General features: G+C 38.5%; 2 protein-coding genes across 2 annotated transcripts; one reads left to right on the plus strand and one right to left on the minus strand.

Moving 5' to 3' along the window:
• Positions 1–10,032: 10,032 nt before the first annotated feature.
• On the plus strand, positions 10,033–11,271 carry LOC121383651 (acetylcholine receptor subunit beta-type lev-1-like). Its single transcript, XM_041513745.1, has one exon. The coding sequence runs from the start codon at positions 10,033–10,035 to the stop codon at positions 11,269–11,271; it is 1,239 nt and encodes a 412-aa protein (XP_041369679.1).
• An 11,763-nt stretch (positions 11,272–23,034) lies between these two features.
• On the minus strand, positions 23,035–23,907 carry LOC121383652 (neuronal acetylcholine receptor subunit beta-4-like). Its single transcript, XM_041513746.1, has one exon. It carries the CDS (start codon positions 23,905–23,907, stop codon positions 23,035–23,037), a length of 873 nt encoding a protein of 290 aa, XP_041369680.1.
• Positions 23,908–26,625: the final 2,718 nt, after the last annotated feature.

Raw genomic sequence — 26,625 nt, forward strand, 5'->3', positions numbered from 1 at the left:
ATTATTGTGTGCGGTTTACAAAACAATCGGCTCAGAAATAAATAACTTGTAGTAAAAGTGTTTTGGAAATAACACAAATATACTATTATTGTGTGCGGTTTACAAAACAATCGGCTCAGAAATAAATAACTTGTAGTAGATTTTATAATATGAAAAAGGCGATCCGTTTGAAACGGACTATAGTATCTATTTTAGCTCTGATGCCATATAACCGTAAATAAAAGGTGTTGAGTGCATCGTTAAATAAAACATTTCCTTCCATTTTCACTAGTCGAAACTATGGTCTGTAACTTTAATTTGTTTTATAAGCATAAACACCCCTTTTTTACTATACTTTTATTGTGTAATGTTTCATTTCAACTCCTTGAAGCAGTTTATAATAAGAAATGACAGAAATAACTTAGTGTAAATATCTTCATACAATTTTTTTGCTGAGCATTCTGGAAGTTTATGCCAACTCAGTATTTGGTACTACCCTCATGCATCATTACAGTTGAAAATTCAGACTTATCGGGGGCAGGGCATAGATGCACAGTTGGTCTAAAATCAGTCCCCGTCGGTGGGCCCATTGGGATATTTCTCATTCCAACCAGTGCACCATGACTGGGATATCAAAGGATGTGTTATGTGCTATGCTGTCGGGGTGGGTGGGGTGGGGTGGGGTGGTAGTGTAACCCAGTGGCAAAATGCTCACCTGATGCACAGTTGTTCTAGGATCGATCTCCGTCGGTAGGCCCATTGAGCTATTTCCCATTCCAGCTGGTGCACCATGATTGGTATATCAAAGGATCCTGTATGTGGGATAGTGCTTATAAACGATCCCTTGCTACTAATGGAAAAATGTAGCTCTAGGCTTTTCTCTCTAAGGCTATCTCAGAATTATCAAATGTTTGACATCCAATAACCTATGATTAATAAATCAATGTGTATCTCCCCTTTCTATTCTAAGGGACACGTTCTGTTGTTTTTGTAGGTTTCTTTGTTGTCATTTGTTGTTGTTTTCTTCTTGGGAGAGTGTGTGGGGTTTTGTGTGTGTGTGTGTGTGGGGGTGGGGGGGGGGGGGAGGGGGGGCTGTGTTTGGTGGGGTTTTTTTTTTTTTTTTATGGGATATTTTTTGTGTGGAATGTAGCCAAATGCTTTTTAATAGAACTGCCATAACATTTAAGTTCGTTTTTATGTTTATGTTTATAATGGTTGTTATCTCAAAAACTGAAGCGAAGCAGAACGCTAAACAGATTTTGTTACAGGAATTGTACAACAGCACTGCTTTGTCCAACATAACCAATATCCCGCTATTCACCGATGGTGGGAAAAACAAAAAGCAACAAAAACCCAACAACAACAACACTTGAAGCAGAGAGGAATTCAAGGATTTACTTACTGGGGTAGGGTGTGCAAAGGTTATGATTTTTAGCTTTCGTTTTTGAAGTCCGAAACATTCAAACTGTATTGCTCTCCCTCTCTCGGTGGGGGTGCGTACGTGCGTGCGCGTGCATTGTTTTGCATAGGAACGTGGTGTGTGCGTGCATGTGTGTGCTTGTATATAGGAGTAATCGTTTGTTTTTAAAATCCATTTTAAAAATGACTTTTTGGTATGATTAAGTTTCTTATTGCGACATTCTATCAGTCAGCTGAACAGAATAAGATTAACGTTAATATACTGAACCGCATTGAAAACGCACCACCAGTTGATGATACCAAATGTCAATGGGACGTATAGCAGCATTAAAAATACCAGTGAATAAGTACCGTACAACCTTATAGACCATGCATAACGATGAATAACTTACAAAAACGATTGCCTGAACATTCCATGAAACACAACACCAAAAACACAACATATTGCATGCATAGCATGAAAAACGTAAATTGAATGTGCAAATCATGCTGATTGGGGCTATGGAAGATGGTCTCTGAAAAGCCACTTTCATTTATGAAGTAGTCTGAGAGAACGTTAAACAAGTGATGGCAGGGTTGACAGCTGAGGAACGTGAACGTGCCTTGGGCATGCTTCAAGTCGGCATTTCGAGTAGTCATCGCACAGCAGTTTGGATGACACCATTCAACAATCACTATACTCCACAGGAGATACCAGCAGACAGGAACCACCAAGGACCGCCCACGTCCAGGCCAACGACGTGTTACGACACCATGACAAGATCGCCATATTGTTCACCTCCATATTCGTGATTGACCGCTGCCAGTTGCCAGGACTGCACCAACTGTTCAAGGTCGACGAGGAGTTATCAGCGCAGACACTGTGCGTCGCTGTCTTCGCTCTGCTGGGATGCGTACCCAACGACCATATGTTGGACCTATCCTGACTAATCGACATCAAAATGAGCGCCGACGTTTGGCAAGAAGGTATCGTCATTGGAGATTACAACGTTGGCATGGTGTGCTGTTCTCTGACGAATCCCGTTTCCATTTAAGGAATGCTGATGGTCGGTTGCGAGTGTAGCGTAGGTGTGGAAAACGTTACCACAACGAGGGCGTTAAATAAAATAAACTTTACTTTACTTTTTTTTTACCACAATGACTGCTTTGTCCAGACGGATCGATGGGGTGGAGTGAGTGTCATAATGTGGGGCGGGATCAGTTATTATTACCGAATAGCACTCCATGTTTGCCGTGGCAGAATGAATGCCATTTACTACCGGGATAACGTCTTGCAAAATCACGTCATTCCCTTTTTTCATTAGCATCGGAATAAGCATACATTTCAGCAAGACAACGTCCGAGCGCATACAGCACGTGTTACAACACTATCTAGCGAACAATAATGTCCCTTTGCTTGAATGTTCAGCACTGTCCCCTGATTTATCGCCAAAAGAGAACCTTAGGGATTACCTTGGTCAACGCATCTCACGTCGTTCACAAATGAATAACATTAGGTAAGTGGAAAACTACAGCAGGAGTGGAATGCTACCCCCCAGAAGACTTACCGGGTCGATTAGAAGACGTTGCATGGCTTCTGTTGCTGCAGATAGTGGTCATAAACGCTATTGACTTTTCATTGTGACCCCACGTGCCTTTTATACGTAGATGAATTAAAACTAATCAATGATTGTGCATCCTTTTTTGTTTGTTGTCATTATCAGTCATCCATCTATTGCTGTTCACAACAAAAACATCTGTTGCTCAGATATTCTTTTGGAAATCCGAACATTTCTTGGTGGTGCGTTTTCAATGGTGTTCAGTATATTTTAACATATTTACAAATAGTTTGTCTGGTATCTGTCCGAGATTTATCGATCTAGTTGTAAAGTAAATGTTTATCCAACGATGCTTGTAATTGGCGAGATGGAGGCCACTCGGGTATTAGAGAAATGTGAAGGGACACCAGTTTATCCACAAGCATAAAACTACTGTTGATCAGAGGCTAATGTCTGTTAATTTTTGATTAACCTAATAATCTGATCATTAGCTACCGCGACGAATATTTCACCCAGGACACATTTAGTAAAAATGAAATCCAGCCAAATGCTTTTTAACAGAACTGCCATAACATTTAAGTTGTTTTTTATGTTTATGTTTATACTGGTTGTTATCTCAAAAACTGAAGCGAAGCAGAACACTAAACAGATTTTGTTACAGGAATTGTACAACAGCATTGCTTTGTCCAACAGAACCAACATCCCGCCATTCACTGATGGTGGGAAAGTCACTGACGTGACTCTAGGTGTGGGAAAGCCATCCATTCTTCAACTGGACAACTCGAAACAAATTCTGGTTTCAGCCCTTATATTAAGTCTTTGGTGGTTTGACACTCGAATGGTGTGGAATCCATCCCAGTTCGGCAATCATACCCTGATCGAGTTTGACGATTCAGAACTGTGGACACCGCTGGTGACGATAGAAAACGCTGCTGCTGATGGAATTGATGTGCTGAAATCTTCTCTCAAGATTGTTGTTAGGTTTAACGGTTTACATATATTGGGATTATCAGATGTTTACAAAACTACATGTAAAATTGACGTTTCCAGGTATCCATTTGATACTCAAGTATGCAATATAATTATCGGTGTTCCATTTGGATTCCCTATAAATCTACATCCGACGATGTTATTTCCTGGATCGCGAATAGAGAAACTACATGTACCAAACGGAGAGTGGAAAATCGACGATATGCGATTGGAAAAAAAAGACCGTGATTATAACTTGACAGCTGTTAAAATTATCCTAACTTTAAAAAGAAAATATACCTTTTACATCATTAACATAATTTTCCCAGTGGCTCTTTTCTCTGTTCTGAACTCCATGGTGTTTCTTCTGCCGACCAGGTCCGGTGAAAAAATGGGATTTATAATGACCGTGTTTATAGCCCATGTATTGTTTCTGACCACGATCCAAGACTCCCTCCCAGCAACGTCAGATAAAATCTGCAGACTTGCACTCTATTTGGTTATGAATGAAGTTCAAGGATTCTTATCCATATCAGGTGTTCTTTTCACCGAAAATCGATTTCACAAGACCGGCAAAAAGGAACCATCCAGAATTCTCGACTGTGTTAAGGATAGGATAACTCAAAAAACAAAAATCCATGCTACCTGTGACGATATGTTACAATCCAAAAATCAGAGGCAAGGATGCCAAGAAAATGATGGTGATGACAATAATGATGTTGTCAACAAAACTGGTCATGGACGATCAAAGCAAAGAAACTGCTTAACTCTGGACGTTGTATTCTTTCTCGTCACATTAGCTCTTTCTGTGGGCAATATAATGATATTAATTTTATAATAAGATATTATCTTTACAAATCAGAATTCAGAGCAGTTTAAAGACTATTAGAACACTTGGTTTAATAGTGGTATAGACAAAGTATACCATGGTGACCGAAAGCCTATTTTAAAACTTCAAATATCTGTACATTGGTCACTATTGTATCCAAGTAGTGTTTGCTGCTAGGTTCATACTGGATAATAATAATAAGCTACAGTCGACACAGCCGCAAAAGTGGCCGTTATGGACAGGTGGCTGTTATATATACAAGTAAATCAAACATTCTCATATGCACATTTACAGATTAATACGAAAACTATTAACTGCCATGCTTAAACGTAACACGTTATTAGTATTGATATTGCCACATTACATTATAAATAGTTTTATCACGTGTAGTAATTTTTGAAATGTTTATCATCTTAGCACTTGAACAATCTTTGTCTGATGATGTATAAAACCTAGCGGCGGATGTATGCACATTTAAATAAATTATTCATTACTCAAAGGAAATACTAAACTCTTTCAGGGGTTGTTTTATCGCTTGTTCAGCGATGCGGTATTAATAGAACAGTTTCCCGATGTACAATCGTATGACTGACCAAACATTACTGATGATTGCTACAACACGTCTTCCTAGAAATTAGAAAATGTTATTACCGTGACGTAGAACAAAAAAAAAAGTACCGGGACGCAGAAGGTTATAATTGTTTTGTAAGTTTAGTATCAATGACTGTTATGAACCGTGCTTTTTAAAACCATGAACTGACACGCAAGTGTTTCACATTCTAATATTGTTGTCGCACTTTGTTCTGGTTTCGTTGAAATGTCTGATTATTACCCACAATTGTATGCCCAAATACGTGTGAACAATAAATAATACAAAATAAGAGTACACTAATTACAGTTATTTGTTTTTAATTGTCTATCTGCTTCTACTTATTCATAACCTATTTATATACTAAAAGGCAAAAGTTATTGTGACACACAAAAGACAAAGCTATTTGATGATAAGTTTTTACTGCCGTGTGTGAAACGTTATAACACGGAAAGAGAAATGTCTGAAGGTATGGAAACTAGCAATAGTCTACGAAACGGGCGCACCTGCCATATGCAAATGAGCCACATCACTAGAGGGGGTCCAGAGCGACGTTCACACAGTCAGTAGTGAGTGTGTCCACCTTGAGCATTGATACAGGCCTGGCACTGTCATCTCATTGAGGTCACTAAACTCTAGAGAAAGTTCCTGGGAATGCCATTTCGCAGATGCGTGGTTTGGATCCATGTGTCTTAGCGAGAGGTTTTCAAGGGTGGTCGGCCGCTGACCTGGTTGTTTTGTTGATATACTTGTCATAAGTGCCATATGGTGTTTCTGTGGACGTTGAATTGACGTGCGAGGTTCCCAGATTCAAGCATCCCTATAACTCGCCATCTGTCATTTTCACCGAGGAGTGGCATGACGAATTTGCATCAAACAGTTCATTAATGGCGTTTTACTGACTTCTGCACTTCTGAAGGCTGCACAATGATTTACGTCTGAATGTCTGGCCTTTTATGGTGAACACTGGATAGGATTTCTCCCGAATATTCCATGTTTCTTGCACAAAGCATGCAATCGCAGCAACAACTGCTTGGTTGTATTTCTTCGAGCTGTTTCATGCACATTTTCTCTGGTTTACATCCATAAATCCATTCACAAATTTATTACTGCAAACAATCCATGTCACAATGACGTTTGCCTTTTAGTATAGCTGGCATGCCTGTCTAGCAATACTAGGGCCTGTTCGAACAACACCGGCTACGTTTAGTATCAATGACTGTTATGAACCGTGTTTTTTTTTTTAAACAATGAACTGACAAGCAATAGTGTTTCATATTCTAATATTGTTGTCGCACGTTGTTCTTGTTTCGTTGAAATGTCTGATTATTACCCACAATTGTATGCCCAAATACGTGTGAACAATAAATAATACAAAACAATAGTACACTAATTACAATTATTTGTTTTTAATTGTCCTACTTACCATAACCTAGTTATAGCTGGCATGTCTGTCTAGCAATAGGGTCTATTCGAACACCATCGGCCTCGGTGGCGCAGTGGTTAAGCCATCGGACTACAGATTGGTAGGTACAATGTTTGCAACCCGGTACCGACTCCAACCCAGAGCGAGTTCATAAGAGTTCAATGGGTAGATGTAAGGCCACTACACTCTCTTCTCTCTCACTAACCACAAACCAACTAACAACTAACCCACTGTCCTGGACAGACAACCCAGATAGGTGGGGTGTGTATCCAAGACCGCGTGCTTGAACCTTTATTGGATGTAAGCACGGAAATAAGTTGAAATGAAATGAAAATATTCGAACACTTTCGATAACAAAGTCGTCTTTTAAACACCTCTCAGAATTGACATGCAACTAAGATCAAACAACTCAAAGTTTGTTTATTTGTTTTTTTTGTAGTTTTTGTTTTGGGGGGGGAGGGGGTTGTTGTGGAGAAACGAGACATTTTCTTGTAAGGCATCCTTAAAGCTAATGCATGATGTGTTAGACACGTTAATTCCACAAATATACCCATCAAAGTGCTTCCAGGATTTCATCTATGTTTGGTACCGATCCCACATAAAAATGTATAAAAGAAAGAAATTAGGTTTTTTAAAAGGTTTTCTATATATGATACAAACGATATAACCAAGCATATTTAACTACTGTATTAGAATTAATTTCGGAATGTTTAAGGGTAAAGAAAACGTAATCTGATAAATTACCACTAACACGAGCTGCATAAGTATATTCCTAGTTTACAAAGTTACTGACCCAAACTTGCGATGTAGTCTACACACCTTTTCTGTCTGCATTTGATGCTATTACAAGCACACAGGAAGAGACACGTTGGATTAGGTACGAAGATGCAAGTAATGTGTAATTTAATGGTAATTTAATGTCAAACACATTTACCTGTGCCTAATAACTAGGGTTAGGGCATCTAATTTACTACATTAAAGAAACAGAATGTTTCATGTCTACTACCTTTGAATTGTATCAAAACATACCAAGACAAAAGAAAACTTCATAAAAGAATGAAATGACCATTGCTTTATTATTTGTCAATCATGGACTATTTAAGCTCCTTATTCTGATCATTTTGATATCTTGTTTGTGAAAATTTTGTCGATTTTAGAATGGCTACCATCTTTGATGACGTCGTTCTGGTGCCTGGCCAAAAATACAAAACTGGCACCAACCATTTGTCTTCATCTGTAGGGTATAATAAATCGATTTATGCTGGTCGTTTGCTTTTTTCTCAAAACTGGACATACGACAGTGCAGTATCTGTGAATCTAAGTTATTCACAGACATGTTTTCAATGAATAGGCTTCCATAAACGTGTACAATAGAATACAGTACAGTTTTGTTAGGAGTAGAACGTTTCCTACACACACGAAAATCTCTATGACCCATGTATCTTTGAGCCGTTATAGTATTTCTAACCATTCATTTGGCCTAAAAATAGTGGACGTTGGCCGCGTAAAACAGGTGGCTGTTACATGCAAGTACGGGGTTTGTAGTGGCTGCTATGCACAGGTGCCGGTTAGATCAGTCTGAACTGTATTTAATGTAAAAGAAAAGTAGTGTTTGGTGACCATTTAGCTGGTAGTGACCAACGGTACAAAAATGGACGTGGCAGTTTCTTTACCGATGGTTGATTCAAATTTGTCTTCAAACTGCCATATAGAAATGTTGGAATCTATTCTGCATTAAACAATTTTTTTTTTTTAAATAAATAACCCACGAAAAAACAATAACAACAACATCGTAAAAGGTATAAATAAAAGAATGAAATTTGTGTAAAATATTAGTATATTTTTAAATTGTATCAGTAAAATTGTCCGAGTCTCACGTTACCAGAACAGATAGAAGAATATCACTAAGAAGTAAAACGACCAATATCATGCTATTTAAATATATACAAAACTGGTTCAGTAAATAATATGTCAATGCAGCACTTAATTCAGTCATCAGTATCTGGTAAATTAATTGCTTCTTGAAATACAGATGAATTGGTGGTCTTAACCTTTAAATCTGTTTACTTTCATCACAACACACCGGCCTCGGTAGCGCCGTGGTTAGCCATCGGTCTACAGGCTGGTAGATACTGGGTTCGAATCCCAGTCGAGGCATGGGATTTTTAATCCAGATACCGACTCCAAACCCCGAGTGAGTGCTCCGCAAGGCTCAATGGGTAGGTGTAAACCACTTGCACCGACCAGTGATCCATAACTGGTTCAACAAAGGCCATGGTTTGTGTTATCCTGCTTGTGGGAAGCGCAAATAAAAGATCCCTTTCTGCCTGTCGTAAAAGAGTAGCCTATGTGGCGACAGCGGGTTTTCTCTCCAAATCTGTGTGGTCCTTAACCATATGTCTCACGCCATATAACCGTGAATAAAATGTGTTTAGTGCGTCGTTAAATAAAACATTTCTTTTTTCTTTTATCACAACATTGTATCCACTGCGCCAGGTCTGACAGTGAATATTTAAAAGTGGAACATTAGTGGTAGTAGTTGTCTGTCTGTAGTTTGGTAGTATTGCTAATATAAATAAACGTTCTTTTCCAGATTCGGGCATTTTCGTTGAAACCCGAGGAAAATCAGGTCCCCCATCCCCCACCTACAAAAATGTGAATACGAAAGCCTATGCTCATGGTCAAACATAGGTAATACAAAAATATTTTTGTTAGATCGAGTTAACATGATAAATTAAAGAAAAACAAATCCATTTGATCTTAACCATCTTCCATTAGCTGCGTCCTTTTCTAGATAATTGTTGAAGTCGTAATAAAACAAAGATAAGCGATTAAAACGTATGCATAACAAATCGTTAATGCAATCTCGTTCATTTCAGGATTGTCTGTTATTTCCTTTACGTTCGTCGGGTTATGAACAAAACAAAAATCATTTCCAAATTTGAATTATACTTGCTAATAATAACACTAAAACTTCATAGCTTATTTTGAATTGTTTTTACTCCATACACAATAACGCTCAATAAGACAACTTGCCCATATAAAATGACGTTATCAGATATGCCATTCCCTGACAACGTATTTTTTACGTTCCTCGAGAAATGAACAAACTCGCGTTGCTACATCTCGATCAATGGGGTGGCGTTATCTTGTAATGGATGTTACGGAAATTTAACTATACAATAATGTACAGCGTAAACAGTTCGATAATGTATTCTGTACCTGCTTTGTTGACTCCACAAACACTAGAAGACATTCTCTTTTGATCTTTCGTTCTTATATGATGTCGGCATTTGGCTTAATGTTGGAGCTCCTATGTGGACTTTCTATGACGCTAGTTTGTGAGACTACACAGAACAAATGTGACTCTCTACTGGAGCTATATAACAGTGTTCTCCAACCTAACATGTCCAGAATTCCGCCTTTTACTGATAACAAGAATGTTACTGGTGTAAGTCTTGGTATCAGCAAACCATCAATTCTTCATTTAGACAACGCAGAACAAACATTACTATCATCTGTGATCATCACACTTCTTTCGAACGATTCACGAATAACGTGGGATCCTGCCAATTTTGCGAATTATACATTGATAGAACTTGATCAAGCTGATGTATGGACCCCACTTATAATGATCCAGAACGCTGCTGATGGAACAAAGCTGCTACAAAGTCCAATCCCGGTTGTGACTCGGTACTATGGATTGTGTATTCTGAGCACTATAGATGTTTATAAGACAAGCTGTAAAATTGACGTTTCGAGTTACCCGTTCGATACGCAAGAATGTGTCATAGTTTTGGCTTCTGCATATGGATTTCCTGTGATGCTTCATCCGTTCGTGAATGAACTTTCAGACGAAATAGCCAACTTACAAACAGAAAATGGAGAATGGAATATTACTGGAATGAGTGTTAACATGACAGAACTGAATTACGGGGTGTTTGCCGTCAAAATGTATCTGACTTTGAAAAGAAGATACACGTTTTATGTGATCAACATCATTTTCCCCATGGGTCTACTCACAGTACTTAACTCCATGGTGTTCCTTCTGCCCGCAAGCTCCGGGGAGAAGATGGGATTCATAATGACCGTCTTTATGGCCCACGCCGTTTTTCTGAACATCATTCAAAACTCCCTGCCGACGACGTCAGACCACATCTCCAAACTTTCACTTTATTTAGTTCTGAATGAGATTCAAGGTTTCTTGGCCATAGCCGGGGCCATTATTGTCGAAAATCGCTATCACGATGCACCGAAAGTCAAAGAACATGACTTTCCCGGCTGTATCCACAAATGGGGAAAGCCTGTTTTACAAGGACAGGAGTTGAATGAATCGGCACAGACGTCAACACCAGACGAGAACCGGCACGGTGCTAGTGGAAATGGAATCACTGGTTTGTTGAAGCAGAAATGTGGCAACATCAGCGATCGGCATTTGGATGCTGTGTTCTTTTGGCAACATCAGCGATCGGCATTTGGATGCTGTGTTCTTTATAATCTCATTCATTATTGCCTTTGGTAACATATTTGTTTTGATTTCATGATTATAACAAAACAAACGTACTATGACTGTTGTTATTGGTCAACTTAATTTGTTTGATGCTATTTGCTGTTGCTGTTGTTGTTTTTAAAAAGTCCATTCACTAGTTATATGAACTGTCAGTTGAATAAACAAGATAGGGCTACAGAACCTGACTTCAGTGTGTTAAAGTGTGCCATGTATTTTATGCAGTAATAAAGGTCTATAATTATACAGTTTGTTTTCTTGTGCACTCTTTGTCTGGTGAGAGGATCGGTGGTGCCTTTGCTCTCGTTAAACTCTCATATTGAGTGTTTTGTTATTGTTTTCTTTTTGTAATACTGATTGTCGTCAAAAATTAGAATAGGTATGAATAATACAGACCAATTCATGGTGTCTTTTGCTAAATATTGTTTAGTATCAAGACATAGAGGTTATTTCATGGTGGGGTGTTTTGTCGAATACGATTTTTATGTCAACTCGTGATATGTGAAAACCATATTTTCACTCATTGCTTTGCAATTTATGAAAATATATTTTTTACATCATGCTGACACTAACATCATATTCGAAAAAACACCCCACACCATGAAATAACCTCTATATCTTGATACTAAACAATATTTAGCAGTATAGTAAACAGGGTGTTGTTAATTATTTTTCCAGTACCCGTAAATAGTTACAGCACTTAACACTACATGCAAATTATTTATTAATACGTGTAAACATGTACAGTCAACTTTTTAAAAATATAATAGTTCCCATCTGTTTAATTATGACTGCAAATAACTTTCTGACATTTTCTGTAACAATTTCAAAACATATCCGGATTTTTTTTTTAATGCAAAAGTAAGGTATTATGATATACTGAACATTCAAAATAAATAGGGGTTAAATAAGGGATATTAAAATAACACAATATAATTTAATCTGTGTCAGAATAGTAATTTATGACAAAGCAGGAAGACTCATGTGACAAAAATCTTTCAAAGCAGGCGACTGAGGTATGTCCAGAGGTACCCAGATATGCAACAAAGGTTATCATTGTGAAAGTGAAGTTTTACTTTGGAAAAATATTTTCCATTGCATAAATTGGCTGGACTTTTAGCAGGGATTGGTCTGGACTGTGGCGAGTGTTTACGGGTGTGTGTGTGTGTGTGTGTGTGTGTGCGTGTGTGTGAAGACATGTTTCTCAGGAAAATGTATTGAAAAAAAAATCCTTTACCAGAAAGGGGTTTCGACCCTCCCCCCCCCCCCCCCCCCCAAATCCTTCGCCTGAACACCGGCTGATGTATGAGTAAGTGAACTAACTAATATCACAAGGTTTTGTTTTTTAAATTAATTTATTTTTGTTCACATAACTTTAATAATGTAAAAGATATACACGTTTTCCTTTTTTAATATTTACTTTATACTTTTCAGTCTTGGAGCCGAGTTGAATGATACTGGTCAAAACAGCGAGTGGGTCTAGTTGGAGCTCTGTTGGATTTTTTTATATCTCTAAATATGTCCCAAGAGCCCAATAACTGACAGAAATAATGTGAAATAATGATTTTTTTTTCACCAAGTCCCAAATATAATGCTAAATAATAGATGAATGATAAACTAAATAGTATTTTACACTTGACGCTCAAATCGGTATATACCCCACAGGATTAGTCTTTATTTGCTGTTGTCATGACGACAATACTACTGTGTCAGTCCTGTCTTTGTAGGTGTAGAATAGAAACACGCCTCATCAACTGAGCATGCATATTTAACTCGGGCACTATGATGAAAAGTCAAGATTACTGTAGAAGTCGTTCACGGCACTGTGAATAATCACTGTACACGGTTCCGTCGGAACTCCATCACCTAGTCGGTTAATTAGATCTACTCACGGTCATGATCGTAACTCTTGGGGAAACAATAAGAAAAATGTCCTTGTTCAGGTTTAAAAGTGCTCTTTTTGTCGTCGACTTCATTTAGTTTTTATGTTGTCGTTTATTTATTTCTTTGTTTGGGTGTTTTTGATTTGTTTCTTTTTGTTTCTTTGTTTCTTTGTTTCTGTTTTCTTCTTCTTCTTTTTTTTGGGGGGGGGGGGGGGGGGGGGAGAATGCGGTTGTTTTCTTTGATTTTTGCTGTTATTTTATACTTCTCTCCTCCGCTGTCCTTGTATTTTAATCTAATGAATGAATGAATGAATAAATGTTTAATGACACCCCAGCACAAAAATACACATCGGCTGTTGAAAATATTATTTAGATATATTTATGTAAAACCACAGTGTAAGGAGCTGTGGGTGAAAAGTATAATACAATACATAAAATCAAGGTAAGTATATTTTAAAACTTTGTATAGAAGTCACAGTGTTTTAAAAACTTTATAATTAATTCTGGATGGAATTTAAAAGATTCCAAGACATTTCTGTTGCCAAATAATATATCATTTCTCGTCGGTTTGAGATGATTACACTCCACCAAAATGTCGCGCACAGTCGGTGTACACTGACAATGTTCACAATGGGGGGGGGGGGGGGGGGGGGGGGGGACCTTCTTTAAAATAAATGAATGCGTCAGATATGTATGGCTGATGCGGGCACGGCACAAGACTACTTCATCCTTCCTGCATCGCCTATAGGATGACTGCCACTCTCCCAGGACTGCCTTGACAGAATGAAGCTTGTTCGCAACCGCACCGTCCCAACCGTCTTGCCAAGTCGAAAAGATATATTGGTTAATATGAAATTTAAAATCACTTTTCGTTACCCTTAATGCCTGTAGCACAAGCCACATAATTCCCATCCAGTGATCTGTCTGTGTAAACAGGAATGTAATCATAGTACCTTTCTTTGATTTCCATGAAATATTGTTTATAAATAACTGCATCTGTGCAATCCTTTTTTAGATGCACATGATCGAATACAATTTTTGGTGGTTTGATACACCAAGGTGGCAAAATAAAATATGAAGGCGTTTCCAAAATATCTGTTAAATCAATGTTGGAAACTGATAAAAACTGCTTAATGCGAAGACCAAATGTTCGAATCGCATTCGGTTTTGCATCATATAACTTCATATATTCGTTATTAAACACCGCATTGTGTGCAGGATGTTTTGGCATTGATTTAATCTTTGTAACATACTGCAGAAAAAGCTTTGCACGTCTAGCACCCAAACTAGGTTCGTGTGCATCGACGAACAAGCTCTCCACACGAGATGTTTTGAAAGCACCAAGACAAAGCCTAAGTCCCTGGTTGTGTATAGGATCTAGCATTTGCTAGTAAGACTTACGTGCTGACCCATACACAATGCACCCATAATCAAGTTTAGACCGAAATAAAGATATGTAAAGTCGGAGCATAACCTTTCGATCTGCTTCCGATTCAGTCTTGCCAATAACTTTTAAGATATTGAGGGCCTTTATGCCCTTCTTTTTCACATACTGTAAATGAGGAACAAAAGATAGCCTCCTGTCAAAAATAACCCCCAGAAATTTGGTCTCCACAACTGGAACCGTAGTTGTATTTTATCCTAAGTACGGATCTGATAGTTCAAGCATGCTATCCAGGACAACAAATTAAAGTTTGTTTTGTTTAACGACACCACTAGAACATATTGATTAGTAATCAACGGACTGGATGTCAAACATTTGGTAATTTACACATGCACACACACACACACACACATACACACACACACACACATACACACACACACAAATTCTATCAGTAGCAAGGGATCGTTTATATGCACCATACCACCCCCACCTCCCTCCGGATCCGCAAATGATCTTTGTTTAGTGGATGATGCATTTAAAAAACAAAAGCCATTTAAAAAGGGCACATTAAAGGATAAAGGTGGGTCAGGGACCCCTGTGATCCCCCCTCTGGATCCGCTAATGACTAAGTGGTACTCTCAAAGAGTTGGTTTTGTTTAAAGACACACTAAGCACACTGATTTCTTAATAATCGCGTATTGCGTGTCAAACATTTGGCAATTCTGACGTATAGTCATCAGAGGAAACCCGCTACATTTTTCCATTAGTAGCAAGGGATCTTTTATTTGCACCATCCCACAGACAAGCTAGCACATACCATGGCTTTTGATATACCGGTCGTGATGCACTCGCTGGAACGAGAAATAGTTCAGTGGGCCCACCGACGCGAATCGATCCCAGACCGACCTCGTGTGAATGCACAGAGCTGAGCTCGTATTATATTCGGGTCAAAAGGTTCAGATGCGCGAGTCCTGCGCGCAATTAGTGACATAATGTCGGTGATTATAGGTATACTAACGCGAGCTTATAGTTATATTAACATGTGTTTTTTGTTAAATTAACATGTGAGTTTGTGTAGATCAAAAGCTTGAAAGACCGTATACCTATACCGGGGTAGAGGATGAGTGGGGAAGTTCTATCTATTGAATGGTTTGGACGTGGACACATAGAAAATACTACACGAGTGAATGTTAGATACCATTTATTTACAACGAATTGTTTCAAGACGTATTTAACGAGCGAAAGTGAGTCGGCCAAGTTTTGAAATGATTAGTTGTAATAAAAATGGTGTCAAACTGACATAGGTGTACGTAATAATCCATGTGTTGTTGTTACGGTCTAATAAACAAACACAGTTTAAAACAAACAAAACAAAAAGAAGCAGAAAAAGCTTTGTTTACGGCGCTTATGCATCAAAGAATGAGTTTTCGGAGTATTAATTTCGAGACTAACTGCGTTTAGTTAATATATTTTGCAACAAGCCATTACAATAATCGATGAAAGCTTTTAAAACTGTGATCCCTGAGATGACATGAAGTGCAAACCTAATATATACATTAACACTACATTTAACACAAATCTATATCTTCGTGACGTGGGGGTTTTCATAATCATTTAAGGTTTAAGCATACTGGCATACGTGTATGAGACAGGGACCCACTGGGGGTGGGTTGGGGGGGGGGGGCCTAATGCTGGAACAAATCCTCAAATTCGGGCAAAACTGATACAGATATTCGGGTAAAATGTGTTAAAATGAGACCTTTTTTACCATGTATTTTCATCATTCAACCCTCAAAATTAGTTATTAACCAAGTAAAAATGTGTAATGATTCGTTTGCAACCCTATATAGCTGTTTTGTAGTAATGGTAATATGAATAAATGTTGTTATCCAGATTTAGGCATTTTTGTTAATATTCGGGCGAATGCTAGCCTGGCCCCCCTACAAAACATGGGAGCCCGTACGCATATGCAAACTGTCCTTTGTCCGAATTTACAAAAACCTCACCAGAGAAAAATATAAAGTTACAATACATGAATATGCCACTATTGAAATACTACCCGTTTTACATCGATCGTAATTGTTTAATATTTGTTTATATGCTACCATACATGAACATGCCATTAGTGAAATTCTAGTCGTTTGTCTTTTTTGTGTTGAACATTTGTTTATCATATGCCAAATATGAAAAATAGATTTTATATATATATATATATATATATATATATATATATATATATATATAGTGTCTGTGTGTGCATGTCTGTGTGTGTGGTATCCTGGGCCTCCTCGACCCCCCCCCCCCCCCACTGCCACTCTGGATCGGCACCAGGGGACTAACGTTTCCTAACGGTTTATCAATATATTCCCCAAAACACAGGGTGCACCACCTGAGCTCCCAAAGGGAGCGACATCTGCAGGGGGTGGGGGTCTGTGGGCATGCTATTTTAAAATATAGATGCTGAGAGGCACGATTTCGGGGCAATTTAGTGTTTTGCTAGTTGTTCCCTTTCGAAAATTGTGAATTATATATATATAATATGGTTTAATGGGAAGCTGAAAGCAAGCATCAGCCAAGAAACAACATGTGTAACGTTGTCAGTCACATTGTACAGAGAGGTGAACAATGTGGACACGTTGCATGCATGTTGGAAATTTCACTGCAAAACTGTCAATCACTGAGTTGATGTTGATAGTGACGTCTTTGTGAATGTACATGAGTGCACATCCATTTAATCGATCTTCCATCATAGTTGTACGCAAAAACATCCAACAAACCCAACGTTTTCAGTCGCATTGAATGAACGTTCACACTCGAAACTTGTTAATGGAATGACACAGAGTAAACGCATCAAACAATGAATATTTAGAAACATCATTACATCTGTTTCTTTCAAAGTGGTCATAGCAGAATGGGGCATGTCTTTTTGTGGAACTGTCGACCAGTTAGTCCATGAGCAGAGGGGTCGGTCGGTATTAACTTCACCTACCCTTAGTTTTGTCATGTACATCTTCATAAATCTTTTATAATCTTGTTTTTTTTAGTTATTCTGTTAATAATTCCTTTGAAATATTGCTTTTGAGGAAAACAATAAGGGTCGTTACACAAAAACACTTACAAGAAAACTTTATACATAGGATGTAAATATTGATTAGATGTCACAATAAGCCCCTGCTGCAATAAGATCCTTCAAAGAGAATATTTGAGGTGTTGAGCCTAAAGTTTATGTCAGATTGCTACTGAAAAATAAAACTGTATTTTGTAACGTTATCTCAGACTCAAATCCTCAAAGGATTTAAATATTGATAACATATCTAAATTCTCTAGTCCACGAACTCTCGATACTCCAAGTTTTGTCTTTCTAAATGATCTGACAAATATTTTACAATGCTTTTAATATAGTCACCCTTTACAAATACTGTAAAAATATAACTGTCGTGGAAAATGGGGGTAGGGTCACAAAACTGGTAGATACCCATAGCAAGCTGTGAGTCCTGTAATGCTATCATAAATTGTCTATTCCTAGGGATGCAGACCGTGATAAAAATCACTATGAACATTCGATCCCCCCCCCCCCCCCCACCCCCACCCCCACACACCCAGGTGACACCAATTTATCAAAGTTTGGGTCCTGGCTCATGGACTAAGTGTCGTTCCCATACACCTAGTTCAACATCAATGACTGATGCATCAGATGGGTTGGGTAAATCTTCTCTGTGGTATTCAATTAAAGGCTTGGTCAATTCCACTAACCCTGGCCTCATGACAGATGGAATTAGGTGAAGAGACTTAATTGCAGTAACATGACTGTGTCTGAAACGTTCCGACAACTGCTGTATGATGTGATCCAGATATGGTATACAACACTACACTACACTACACTACACTACACTACACTACACAATACTATACTATAGTGAGGTTTCTTATGTAATATTCATCTGGGTCCAGGGCAGGCGCATTGCGACGATGTTGTTGTACATAACAGCTTATCGGAACTGATGTACCGACAGAAATGCTATTAGTTAATTTAACAGCTTGGTTGTACCAATGTTTGTTGAATTTGCTGACATCGTCACGCACACTTTGAAGTGTGTTCTGAACGGAAATAATATGTTGGTAGCCTTTCACGATGTCAGCCGATCTGCCCCGAAGACAGACGGTCAAGATTCGTATGCATGCCATGCAGGACATTGTCACAATGAGTGACATGATGACATCGAATTGTGTCCTTGCAAGAAAATAACAACTAGCACCATTGATGGTGACTCGATTCCAGTCCTGTGAAGTTCTCATCTCGTCTAAGCAAGTAATAATAGCCGGGTATAGTTTTGTCATTACTTCAAATGTGTCATGCCTTTCAACCCATTGACTTCGGCAAAGTTCGGCACTGGTGTGACATGTTTTTTTAATAACAAAGCGAAAACTGTTTCCGAAGTAGTAACTGTTGTCGGCAATTGCCGAAAATCAGCGAACATGAAATAACGGCTTACGATATGAAAAATGATGCATCGTCGTAAATCTGACCCTTTACTTTGTTTAGTGGCTTATGAATAATAATTTTTAAAAAGCCATTTGAAAAAGGCACTTTAAAGGACGTTGGGGTACGGAAATCTGTGACCCCACCTCCCCGGAGCCGCCAGTGGATGATGATTTTGTTTTTTAAAAGCCATTTAAAAAGAGAACATTAAAGGACGAGACCCCTTTGACCCCCCTCTGGATCCGCCAATGATTAAAACACTTACCTCGAGTGTCTTCTAACCGTCTGTGTGTGTGTGTGTCTGTGCGCGCGCGTGTGTGTGTGTGTGTGTGTGTCTCTCTCTCTCTCTCTCTCTCTCTCTCTCTCTCTCTCTCTCTCTCTCTCTCTCTCTCTCTCTCTCTCTCTCTCTCATTCATATATATATATCAGACCACTACATCCTATATAACCTGTAGGAGGATTTAACTAGAGGGAGCTCTCTAGTAACGTATTCAGTTCGATAGCGCGCGAACAATTAGACTGGTACACCGTCTTTTATCACATCCATCTTAGTCCTAGTCCATAGGCCAGATGGTAAAGCAATCGTATGATGCACGGCCAATCTAAAATCGATATCTGTCGGTGGGCTCATTGGGCTATTTCTCTTTCCAGCCAATGCACCACGACTGGTATCTCAAAGGCCGTGGAATGTGCTTTCCTGTCTGTGGGATGGTGCATATAAAAGATCCCTTGCTACTGATGGAAAACTTTAGCGTGTTTCTTCTACCTTTGCAAATTAAAAGGTTAACTTTATGTCACTGATTGGCGTAATAATATGTATATATACTCTGTCAAAAAAAGAAACGCATAGGCGAAATATTTATGGAATTATCTCTTTAATACAAAGTGGCATAATTTCGTTATTTATGATCGTATCACAGTAACATTTGACATGAGTATGTGACAATGTTCGTGCTATGGACTGACGACAGTGGAGGCGGTTTCGTCAGAAAACAGCGTCGTAGGAGGGCGCTGAAATCAGTACCTTGTGTGGCCACCAGCAGCAGCAATCACTGCGCGACATCTCCTTGGCATAGACTGAATAAGTCTCTGAATCCGGACACGTGGAATCCCAGTCCATTCTTCCTGCAGTGCATGTCACATTTGCGGAAGCGTCTGAGGCTCCGGGTCACGCTGGCGTACACGTCTGTCCAGTTCGTCCCATAGATGTTCAATGGTGTTGAGATCTGGCGATCTTGATGGCCATGGCAGCACATTAATGTTCTCATTCTGTAGGAAATCCATTGTTACACGTGCCGTATGCAGCCTGGCATTGTCCTGCGGAAAGAGTTCTCTCTGTCGATCCAAAATGGGAAGCATGTGACGGCGAAGAATTTCATCCCAGTAGCGTACAGCTGTCAGGTTGCCTTGTACGAACACAAGTTCACTTCTGCCGGTGTATGAGATGGCTCCCCACATCATGACACTCCCTTCACCGAATCTGTCAACTTGAGCGACGCAGTTGTTGGCAAAACGTTCATTGCGGTGTCTGTAAACACGTCGTCGTCCATCACGTCGCTGTAGAAGGAAACGTGACTCGTCACTGAACCATACTCGCCGCTAGTTTCCCAAGTTCCACCCCTGTACATTCGTGCACCAGCGAACACGTAAATGTCGACGTCGCAGGACGGGGCCAACATACGGTCTCCTAGCCCGTAAAGCAGCTTCTCGAAGTCGGTTCCGAATGGTTTGTGCAGACACTCTTCTCAAACGAGGTATGTGTCCAGCAGTGTTCGTGGCAGTTCGGTGACGCAAGTGCAGAACCCGGATGTAGCGATCTTGTGCTGCAGTTATTATGCGAGGTCTTCCACTTCTGGGCCGGTCTTCAGCTGATTGAAACTGCTAGTACCTGTCCCAGAGACGTGAAATGGTGCTCTGATGGACGTTCATGTGGCGTGCGACTGCTGACTGCGATTCACTTAACTGGAGGCGGCCTATTGCAATGTTTCGATTCGACAGGCTTAGTCTTGGCATCTTGTAACTCGTCTACTTGAAATGGCAATGAGGCATCATTGCGAGCATTGCAACTTTAAATACCCATCACTACCCCAATCTTTTCCCCGAGTTTCACGTGCATTCGCCAAAATCTGACCATTTCACGCAGATTTCCTGCAATTGTCGAATAACATGCCACAACGTGTATTAAATTTGTTTTAGGGTGCATTTGGGCATGTCCCATTCCAGGAACATTAACAAACATGGTCATTCAGCAACATTGTACAAAAAAACTATATTTTATAAAAGCAAACACTTTTTTTTCTTTCCCTATCACCTATGCGTTTCTTTTTTTTATATATATCAAAATTACCAAATGTTTGAAATTCAATCCTATGATTACTAATCAATGTGTTCTAGTAGTGCTTGAACCATCAGCTCCGTACCTAGACTAAAATAGAAGGAGAGCCGAGGGGAGCAGTAAACAATAACAAGAAAAAAAAACCCCAACCCCAACACACCCACCCTAAAAACATAAAAAAAAACCCAAAACCCAACAACAACAAAGAAACAAAACAAGAACAACCCCCCCCCAAAAAAAAAAAAACCAAAAAAAAAAACCGACAACATAAACACTAAACGAAGTCGACAACAAAAAGAGCACTTTTAAACCTGAACAAGGACAGTTTCCTTATTGTTTCCCCTCAAGTTGTTACGACCATGACCGTGAGTAGATCTAATTAACTGACTTGGTGACGAGTTCCGACGGAACCGTATACAGTGATTATTCACAGTGCCGTGAACGAGTTCTACAGTAATCTTGACTTTTCATCATAGTGCCGAGTTAAATATGCATGCTCAGTTGATGAGGCGTGTTTCTATTTTAAACCTACAAAGACAGGACTGAAACACTAATCCTGAGGGGTATATACTGATTTGAGCGTTAAGTGGAAACTGCTGTTTAGTTCATCATTCATCCATTATTTATATGTATTATATTTGGGACTTGGTGAAAATTGTTTCATTATTTCAGTCAGTTATTGGGCTCTTATGACACATTTAGAGATATAAACAAATCCAACAGAGCTCCAACTAGACGCACTCGCTACTTTTGACCAGTATCAATCAACTCTGCTTTCAAGACGGAAAAGTAAAAAGTAAATATTAAAAAAAAGGAAAAACGTGTATAAACCACGTTATAAGTAATATATTTCACATTAAAAGTTACAAAAAGTGAACAAAAATAAATAAATTTAAAAAGCAAAACCTTATTAGTGGCATTAGTTAGTTCACTTACTCGTACAGCAGGCGTGTGTTCAGGTGGAGGATTTTTTGGGTCGAAACCCCTCTCTGGTCAAGGAATTTTTCTTTTTTTTCAGTACATTTTCCGGGGGAACATGTCTTGACAACCCCCTCCCCTCTCCATAATAAAACTCGCCACAGTCTAGACCAATCCCTGCTAAAAGTCCAGATTAATTAAGAACACCCTGTTTACCATACTGCTAACGGTTTAGTATCAAGACATAGAGGTTATTTCATGGTGTGGGGTGGGGTTTTTTTCGAATATGATTTTTATGTCAGCATAATATGCACACACAAAAAAAAAATTTCATAGATTGCCAAGCAATGAGTGAAAATATGGTTTTCACACATCACTAGTTCACATAAAAATCGTATTCAACAAAACACACCATGAACTGGTCTGTATTATTCATACCTATTATAATTTTTGACGAAAATCAGTATTACAAAAAGAAAAAACAACAACAAAACGCTTAGTATGAGAGTTTAACAAGAGCAAAGGCACCACCGATCCTCTCACCAGACAAAGAGTGCACAAGAAAACAAACTGTATAATCACAGACCTTTATTACTTCATAAATTACATAACACTTTAACACACTTAAGTCGGGTTATGTAGCCCTATCTTGTTTATTCACCTGAAAGTTCATATAATTAGTGAATGGACATTTTAAAAACAACAACAGCAAATAACATCAAACAAATTAAGTTGGCCAATAACAGCAGCCATAGGTACGTTTGTTTTGCTATAATCATGAAATCAAAACAAATATGTTACCAAAGGCCATAATGAATGAGATTATAAAGAACACAGCATCCAAATGCCGATCGCTGATGTTGCCACATTTCTGCTTCAACAAACCAGTGATTCCATTTCCACTAGCACCGTGCCGGTTCTCGTCTGGTGTTGGCGTCTGTGCCGATTCATTCAACTCCTGTCCTTGTAAAACAGGCTTCCCCCATTTCTGGATACAGCTGGAAAAGTCATGTTCTTTGACTTTCGGTGCACTGTGATAGCGATTTTCGACAATAATGGCCCCGGCTATGGCCAAGAAACCTTGAATCTCATTCAGAACTAAATAAAGTGAAAGTTTGGAGATGTGGTCTGACGTCGTCGGCAGGGAGTTTTGAATGATGTTCAGAAAGACGGCGTGGGCCATAAAGACGGTCATTATGAATCCCATCTTCTCCCCGGAGCTTGCGGGCAGAAGGAACACCATGGAGTTAAGTACTGTGAGTAGACCCATGGGGAAAATGATGTTGATCACATAAAACGCGTATCTTCTTTTCAAAGTCAGATACATTTTGACAGCAAATACCCCGTAATTCAGTTCTGTTATGTTAACACTCATTCCAGTAATATTCCATTCTCCATTTTCTGTTTGTAAGTTGGCTATTTCGTCTGAAAGTTCATTCACGAACGGATGAAGCATCACAGGAAATCCATATGCAGAAGCCAAAACTATGACACATTCTTGCGTATCGAACGGGTAACTCGAAACGTCAATTTTACATGTTGTCTTATAAACATCTAAAGTGCTCAGAATACACAATCCATAGTACCGAGTCACCACCGGGATTGGACTTTGTAGCAGCTTTGTTCCATCAGCAGCATTCTGGATCATTATAAGTGGGGTCCATACATCAGCTTGATCAAGTTCTATCAATGTATAATTCGCAAAATTGGCAGGATCCCACGTTATTCGTGAATCGTTCCAAAGAAGTGTGATGATCACAGATGATAGTAATGTTTGTTCTGCGTTGTCTAAATGAAGAATGGATGGTTTGCTAATACCAAGACTTACACCAGTAACATTCTTGTTACCAGTGAAAGGCGGAATTCTGGACATGTTAGGTTGGAGAACACTGTTATATAGCTCCAATAGAGAGTCACGATTGTTCTGTGTAGTCTCACAAACTAGTGGCATAGAAAGTTCGCAAAGCAGCACCAACATTAAACTAGCTGCTGACATCATACAAGAACGAAAGATCAAAAGAGAAAGTCTTTTGTGGTACGAATCTGTAGATGACACAGAAAACTTTCTTAACTAGATCTAACTTCTACTCTGTTTCAAGTAGTTTCTTCAAATATAATGTCTGCTATGAAATCATCAGCAGATTCACAACTAACGTCTGTTCTGGAACATTCAGTTAAAACGTTTGTTCTAGAATTTACTGAAGTAGCGCCTGTAAATTCAACCACTTTCAGTAAGTACGAACTAATATTACGAATTAATGTATTTCTAAGCAATGTTATTTAAAAATGTCACGGTCCTGATATCAACATTAGTTGTATACTGCTTCCTTATATCCTTGTGCTAACAGAACGCGTTTAACAATATCTGTGGAAAAAGTTTTACACATTAAAACGGGTTGTTTCAGAAATAACACTGACATACGTTATTGGTTGATGCAACAATACCTTTCATTTGAGATGATCAATAACCTCATTTGTTAAACAGTCCCAATGGTGTATTCGTGTTGTAGTACTGGAAACGTGATTGTACTGACTGGCTTCCCCGTGCCTGGTTTCTAGTGTTTGTGGAGTCAGCAAAGCAGGTATAGAATACATTATCGACCTGTTTACCTTGTACATTATTGCATACTTAAATTTCCGTAACATTCATTACAACATAACGCCACCCCATTGATCGAGATGTAGCAACGGGAGTTTGTTAATTTTTCTATGAACGTAAAAAATACGTTGTCAGGGAATGTCATACCTGATAACGTCATTTTATATGGGCAAGTTGTCTTACTGAGCGTTATTGTTTATGGAGTAAAAACAATTCAAAATAACTACGAAGTTTTAGCGTTATTATTAGCAAGTATGCGAATGATTTTTGTTTTGTTCATAACCCGACGAACGTAAAGGAAATAACAGACAATCCTGAAATGAACGAGATTGCATTAACTATTTGTTATGCATACGTTTTAATCGCTTATCTTTGTTTTATTACGACTTCAACAATTATCTAGAAAAGGACGCAGCTAATGGAAGATGGTCAAGATCAAATGGATTTGTTTTTCTTTAATTTATCATGTTAACTCGATCTACCAAAAATGTTTTATTTACTATGTTTGATCATTGGCATAGCCGTTCGGATTCCCATTTTTGCAGGTGGGGGAGGGGGAGCTGATCCTCCCCAACCGGGTCAAAACGAAAACTCCCGAATCTGGAAAAGATCGTTTATTTATATTAGCAATACTACCAAACTACTTTGTTGTAGACAACTACTACCACTAATATATACTTTTAAATATTCAATGTCAGACCTGGTGCAGTAAATAAAATGTTTTGATAAAAGTAAACAGATTTAAAGGCTAAGACCACCAAATCATCTGTATTTCAGCAAACAATTAATTTACCAGATACTGATGGCATAATTAAGTGTTGCTTTAACATATTATTTACTGAACCAGTTTTGTATATATTTAAATAGCATGATGTTGGTCGTTTTACTTTTCAGTGATATTCTTCTGTCAGTTCTGGTAACGTCAGACTCGGACAGTTCTATTGATAAAATGTAGAAATGTATTGTACACAAATTTCGTTCTTTTATTTATACCGTTTACGATGATTTTTTTTTTTTTACTGCAGTACAGATTCCAACATATCTATATGGCAGTTTGAAAACAAATTTGAATCAACCATCGGTAAAGACACTGCCACGTCCATTTTTGTACCGTTGGTCACGACCAGCTAAATAGGTACCAAACCGTACAATTTTCTTTAGCATTAAATAGAGTTCAGACTGATCTAACGGGCACCTGTCCACAGCAGCCACTACAAACCCCGCCCAATGAATGTTTTCATTATTTTGCTTGTATGTAACAGCCACCTGTTCTACGCGACCAACGTCCACTATTTTTAGACCAAATGAATGATTAAAATGCTATAATGGCCCAAAGATACATTGGACATATATATTTTGTGTGTAGGAAAGGTTCTACTCATGACAAAAGTGTACACGTTTATGTAGGCCTATTCATTGAAAACATGTCTGTGAATAACTTAGATTCTAAATTATTCAAAGATACTGCACTGTCGTATGTCCAGTTTTGAGAAGAAAAAAAAACGACCATCATAAATCGATTTATTGTACTCTACAAATAAAGAAAACTGTTGGTGTCAGTTTTGTATTTTTGGCCAGGCACCAGAATAACGTTATCAAAGATGGCAGCCATTTTGAATTTCGCGTTTATCTAAAATCGACAATAGAACACTTATTTCTTAGCTAATTTTCACGAACAAGATATCAAAATGATCAGTATAAAGAACTTAAAAAGTCTATGATTGACTAATAATAAAGCAATGTTCATTTCATTCTTTTATGAAGTTT

The sequence above is a fragment of the Gigantopelta aegis genome, chromosome 10 (genome assembly GCF_016097555.1).
Source record: "Gigantopelta aegis isolate Gae_Host chromosome 10, Gae_host_genome, whole genome shotgun sequence".
Lineage (NCBI taxonomy): Eukaryota > Metazoa > Mollusca > Gastropoda > Neomphalida > Peltospiridae > Gigantopelta > Gigantopelta aegis.

Bases quoted from the DNA above. Each gene is read 5' to 3' on its own strand.
- LOC121383651 (XM_041513745.1), top strand. From the start codon at position 10,033: ATGTCGGCATTTGGCTTAATGTTGGAGCTCCTATGTGGACTTTCTATG.
- LOC121383652 (XM_041513746.1), bottom strand. From the start codon at position 23,907: ATGATCCAGAATGCTGCTGATGGAACAAAGCTGCTACAAAGTCCAATC.